The sequence below is a fragment of the Homalodisca vitripennis genome, chromosome 4 (genome assembly GCF_021130785.1).
Source record: "Homalodisca vitripennis isolate AUS2020 chromosome 4, UT_GWSS_2.1, whole genome shotgun sequence".
Taxonomy (NCBI): Eukaryota; Metazoa; Arthropoda; class Insecta; order Hemiptera; family Cicadellidae; genus Homalodisca; species Homalodisca vitripennis.
Window position 1 is genome coordinate 27,435,930 of NC_060210.1, and position 6,771 is coordinate 27,442,700.

Genomic DNA, 6,771 nt, shown 5'->3' on the forward strand with positions numbered 1-6,771 from the left:
TTTCTCCCAATTGGATTCGACGCTTAAAAATAATATTTGTAAGTTTGTAAATAATGAGGATATTTTGATTGAATTAAACTTTACTGGAATAGGAAATCCATTTAATTATATTCGCAATGATATATTAACCGGTGTATACTTTTCTAACATTTAAGCCACGTCTCTTCTCGTCAGAAGCTTCTACAAATTTGAAAAGAGTGATGTTCGGTTTTTTGACAACGTTTCATTCAAACTTAAATAAGCTAAGCGTGTTACTTCACATGAAATTAAGTGATATTAAATGTATTTCATACGTGTATTAAAAAAATTGAGGATGGTTATAATAAAAATATTTTAAAGATTTTTTGTCACTCCCAAACACCTTATGTTCGGTATCAAAGAGGATTCACATAGGAAATATGAAATATATAAAAAATGGATATTTATCCATGACAATGACTCTATACAATCGGATTTGTTTTGGATGTTTAGTATATTCTATAAAGAAACATAATTGTACCTAGCAAAATTCTTTTTATAATTAAAAAGCACGCATCTTCCCTCTCTCATAGATGCAGTATTAATGATATTATGGCTTTGACTACTATGGTCATAAATCTACGCCTAGTGTAAATAGAGACACTTAGTCCTAATAGATAGTGCAATTTGTGATTGCGAAGGTTCACGTAGGCCACCATATTGTACTGTATAGTTCATAAATTCATATATGTTTGTTTTATAAATATTTCGTAATGTTTTTACATCGTTAAGAACTATTTGACGTATGAAAAAAGTCTTTGGTTTCTAATGAAAACAAACATATGTAAGATATTCTATGATATTGTATTGATTAATCATGTCTACTGAAATATAGTGGACGTTAATGAGTTACACAAATCATTAAAAATAATGATGCTTTTACAAACAGATTTGGAAAGCACGTCATTAATTAACCTGATCACAATGCCAATTTTACTGATCTTTATTATAATCTCTATATTTTTGTACCATATCCGGTAATAGTAAGTTCCAGGCTCTCCTGATTGGATTTATCCTGAAATTACTAATTCGATTACAGATAATAACTTGTGTCCGCCCCATATACCTTGAATGCAACCCTAATACAGTTTCCTCATTTGATGTTCGTAGAATATACTTTTATAACATCATTAAATATATTTTTTAGTTATTATCATAAGAATATTGTTTATTGTTGTTATGCTTTCTTTGGGAGGATAACTCTGTATATTAAGTAAGAAATAAATATATTGTGTTATATTTTTGTTGTTCTATGTATGTGACTTGTTAAAATATCTATTCTCATAACGTAACACATACAAAAACAGAAGATTTAATAACGCGAAATAAGCTGTTCTACTGATTTAAATTCAAGCAATTTCGAAAGGAACTGACCTAACATAAAATAAATATCTATATGCAAGAATAGTTCATGTAAAAGTTCGCGTCAATTTTGTATATATGACTGATTTTGTAAGGCTTCAAGACGAAAGAGACGTAATATTTGGAAGTGTAGTTGCAAGTATCATGCAAACCTTCATAGTCATCGTACCGTAAGTGTTGTAAAAATTAACCATAAAATTCATATTTAGTTAAATATTTTGAGATGGCAGTCACACTTGAAATCTAAATTTTTCGATGAAACCTTGAAAGAAGATTTATTCCTAAACCATATATATTTTAAGTCAGATCGTACTCCTAATGCATATTTATCATACCTGTAGGATGTCCCTCTTTTTATGTAGTAAGAACAAACTATCTAATGATGATCCTTGCTTCAATTTTACATTCTATCAGTAGTTGATAAGAATATAACTTGCCTTGCAAATATTCCAACGGATAGGATAACAGTTTTCTATTACTGTACAATAGAATTTAAAAAAAATTTTAAACGACCGGACTCGACGTTCGGAGATTAAATGACCTGGCAAGTACGTTCTTACTGATTAATAACCCATATAACTTTATTTTACGTACATTTTAATTACCTTTTGTTAAAAAGGTTTAGGTTTGTGGATTTACTCCATCGTAGATACTTGTACAAATGATAATTACAAAATAATCATCATGCCACATTTGTTTTTGATTTCACTGAACAAACTGTTATAAAAAGCTGAAAGTGTAGAAAAAATTCAATTTAATGCAGCGCCTGGAATTTGATTGACTGTTTTCGACCTCTTCAGACGAAAATGGCTCCATTTTTCATTAGTCAAGTATGTAGCAGCATCAGATTCCAGACGCTACATCAAGACGAAGATGAAATGGATCTAAACCCAACATTCATATCAAATAAACCCTTCCCACCAACGTTGTACAGCTAAGTTATTATCTGAAAGCCTAACAGGCATGGTTTAGACTAATCTAGGTTGTTTTCATATTACGGCTTTTATATTAGGCAACTAACATTTTCTGTTTTATATAAAAATGTACATTGTGGGTACAATAAAAATCGGTTTAACGTAATAATTTATAATAAATAAAATAAATACAATTATTACAAGATGAAGTTAAAGATGGATGAACTGATACTTCCATGTCGTCAGTCTTGAGGTTTCTTTGGCTCGATAATACAGTTTGATAACAGGTAAGAATCCAGGGAGAGAAGTAGGTAAAGATGTAAAGTTGTGGGTCTGAAGGTGAAACTTGGACTGATAGAATAAAATAGTTTGGTAGGATTAGAAGCGATGACAAGTCAGGTTCTAGCGAAGTTAGGCGAAGAAGGAGAATAGTACAGCGTAGTGGTCGTCATAAGGGCAGATGATTTCGTTATTCAAAACCTGCAAAAATAATATAGTATTGATTAAAATTAAAGTAAACTTTTTGCTGGGTCGCAAATTTTGTTAGTTTGAAATTACACTACGCACTTCCTATATACACTATTAGACGTATAGTATGTCTTACGATTTTATTAGTTTGTATTGCTGCAATCATTACTCAAGAATAGAAATATACACTAAAAATATAATTTTAAAACTGCAACACATGATTTAAAATGTGAAGGAAACAGTTCTATACTGAACATTGTTCATAGTTCACTGATAAAAAATCCTGTATTTTCACGACCCTTCCATTGACAAAATAAAATAAAAATAAATAATTGATTTTAATTGTGCTGAAAAAATATAAATATAATAAATTGGCAAACGTTGTTCTTGCTTGATTTTACGATATGTGTTAAGAATCACGCATACTGTGTATTTAAGATGGAGATAAATTTTGTTTACAATAAGTTTAAAACTATGTGTGGTACATAATTTACATACGTAGCAATATATTCAGAAACAACTAAAATTTTGGCATCTGCACCAGTATTTTGTATCCATTGATTACAAAATACTGTTATTATTGGTTGCTTAGTAACCACATCAGAACAGAAGCAAAGGAAAGTTCGTAAACTTTACAACATTATATTATCAAAGTGTTATTACTAAGTTTAATTGGCGTAGTTAAATACCGTTAGTATAAAGTATAAACACTATTCGTTAAAATTTCAATATAGAACGTAGACCCATTTAGAATCAGTAATTCTTTAACAACATATAATGGTCATGTACAGGATGTCCAAAAATTACTGTATCAAACAAAATAAGTAAGAAAAGTCATAAAGTATAGTACCAGCTTGCTTAGTTTACTGTCTACCTATGTTTCCGTTTCTTAGGAAAAATTTTATATCTGTAAAATACATAAAGATATTCAGTTAAAACTTTGCAAAATGTTTATTCTAATTAAGAACTGTTTTATTTCAGTTTCAGAACTATATAATGTCAAGCTTCAAAATGATAAATATTTTGAAACATTTTATAACTCAAAAAGGAAGATTTTTATAAGGACAACGAAATACGGTCTATTTGCATATGAACATGTTGATACCATGTTTATTTAACTAAGATAATAACGGAATAGTACAGCTTTCACTAACCGCTGTCTCTCACTTACATACACTAATCGAGTTATGTTGTTTAAACTGCTGCTTGATAATCAGCTGATTGTTGCAATTAACAGCCAATCCTAGACTAAATATTTTGCATAGTTTTAAAGGTTAAAGGTTACCCATATAGAAAATATAATTTTGTTCTGATAAATACATGACTTTATAAGAAACTTCTTGCTTATCAATTAACCGGACCAATAAAATGGTGAAGTTTTGTAAAGTAATTTGTGGTCACTCTGTGTTGATGGTCATATAAGAACAGATTAAAGCTTGAGTGTTTATGTTTACGATACGTTTAACAATATAAGGAAACTAACCGTGCTACGACGTTATTGGATTGCTCTGCTGGGTGACCTGGGGTTGGGGGTTGGTGTTGGCATAGGCGCTGTATACAACTTGGTGAGTGTCCCAATTCCTCTGGTAGGGGCCACCAGCAGGTTCCCAAGACGGCTCGTACGAGCTCATGGTAACTGGAGGTGCTGGTGCGGCGGGGGCAGGGGGGCCATAGGCGGGAGGTGCGGCGGGTTCCATGGTCATGGGTGGCATCATGGGCATCATACCGGCCTTCTTGAACAGCTGCACGGCTAGGAACCCGATCACCAGGAGGATGGAGATCTTGCTCAGGATCAGAGCCTTCATGGCCTTGAGGCCTACCAGGGCCACCAATATCGGTGTCAACGCCTTCAACTTCAGCTTGATGAGCAGTAACAGTGGAAGCAGCAGTTTCTGCTTCATCATGTCCCTGGCTGAACAATACAATATATCTCATTAAAGGCATAACTTTTTCAGAATCCAGAACCTTCTTGGGTATTATTCCCAAGTTAGTCATTAATGTCAAAATCACTTCCACGCCATGTTCTCCAGCAGCAGCAACAATTGCTGCAACAGTGTCTGCGTTACTCGTATGTTCTTGGTGGAAAACTGTAAACACAGTGACCAGAAATTCTACCTTATTCGGTATTAAGAACTCCATTGGCTTATTTCTTTCCAGAGCCATCGGTAATTACATTTGTGTTTGTGATCCAGCTTGATTGGCAGCAGCAGGTTCTGCTTCATCACGTCCCTCAATTTAATGGCGTATGACTGAAAAATATAATGTAGTGTACTATAGAGTTATGAACTAATGGAATTAAACAGTAGTTAACATACTAGTTGTTTAATATAATAGTTGAAACATATAAACTTTAATGAAGTAAAAAGTAAAACCTCTCGTTAGCACTAATTAAGACTATTGTTATTGCATTTTCATCCTTTTAACATCTATGTACTAATTGGTTGATAAAATATTAAAATTCTAAGAAAGTTGCCTTGCTTTTTTTATATATTAGTCCTGTATGGTGCTAAATACTAACAAATTTGTTTTTCAAAACAATAATATCAATTAAATGCGGAGTACTTATATTAATTTAATGTATGAACAATTAGTATTGAATACGAATTTCTAAAGTTAACTATTTAAGGAGTGCAATGAACAAAGTATTCGTTAAAATTAATTTTAGATTATTGTATTTCCAGAATGATAATTTCATATTCATACACTGAACATGAAAGATTAACACAGGATTTATGAGAAGTCACACTCATGGTTTGAATTTATTTTATGCACTAAAAACTTATTATAATAAAATAATATAATATGAAGAGAATTAAATTAATATTTTTTAATTGTGCCTTATAGTAGATACAAGTAGTCTCAAAAAATAGTCATTAATTAGAAGTCGTGTAAGTAAAACACCATGAGACTTTGGCCTTTGTTGTCTTTTATCAGTAAATATCAATAAACATTTTTGTAAACCGTACAGGATAAAACTATGCATGAATGAATAAATTACGTTTGTAATTTTGTAAAGTAAACTATCAGATGAAGAATATGTATTAATATAATTTTAGTAACACCATAGAAACGTATGTTACATCTATGGTGTAATATATTAATAGTAAGTAAAATCTGTTATTGTTAACGTATCACTTTATAGCTAATCATAGAGAATATGCCAGGAGAATAGCTAACAGGAAAATATTTTACTTAGTACAATGATGATAAAGTCTACATACTGGAGTTCCTACCTTCCGAGTAGGCCCTAGCTTCGCCTTCAGGAGCTGCAGGAAAACTGACATCAAACTCTTCTTGGGCAGGTTTGAAAGTCACCGTCGCTTCTTGAAAAAAGAACTCCGGAAGATGAACCTTGAACTGGTGACTCCTCAGAACTCTCTTGACTCTCTCAAAGACTAGATCATCGAGTTGGGATTCATCTTCTGAGTGACTGTCCTCCAAGGACCTCTTTTCTCCTTGCGTGGATATCCCAGGAGATCCTGATAGGTGTTCCAGGTAGCTGAGCGCGTGCAGCTTGACGCACTTGGAGAATGGATCATCACCGTCGAAGCAACTATCGATAACAGAGGCTACCAACTCGTCCCCTGAGGAGATCCCTCGGGAGCTACCCGGGATGTGGTTGCTGTCCCCTAGGACTCCCCCCAAGATCAGTACCAGCCACAAAACGCGCGCCATGCCGTTGTCAAGGTGTCTGATGTCTGAATGGCCGCGACTCTCGACCCCAGGGTTTTATACTGTTACCCTGTTTGACATGCCAGGGAGGTCCCCCACGCGCGCTCTATCCGTGTCACCTGCACTTTCCTTCGGCCTCTTGCTACTTTCTTTATCGTTTGTTTCGTCTACTTTATTGTATATTGGTCATAAAGTCTCTCCGTTTTAAACATATTGTTAATTATATCACAAATAAGTAGTTTAATAATAAAGTATTTGTTTAAATAAAAGAAATTGACACGATGTATTCCGCATCCCGCATAAAAATTCTAAAGTAATAAGAAGTTAATTAAGTAGA

General features: G+C 33.1%; 1 protein-coding gene across 1 annotated transcript; it reads right to left on the bottom strand.

Annotated features, from left to right (window-relative positions):
* Window positions 1-4,249: 4,249 nt before the first annotated feature.
* Window positions 4,250-6,437, bottom strand: LOC124360970. Its single transcript, XM_046815006.1, has 2 exons — window positions 5,996-6,437; window positions 4,250-4,674 (listed from the first exon to the last, which is right to left on the bottom strand). Exons 1-2 carry the CDS (start codon window positions 6,435-6,437, stop codon window positions 4,250-4,252), a joined length of 867 nt encoding a protein of 288 aa, XP_046670962.1.
* Between the last annotated feature and the right edge of the window lie 334 nt (window positions 6,438-6,771).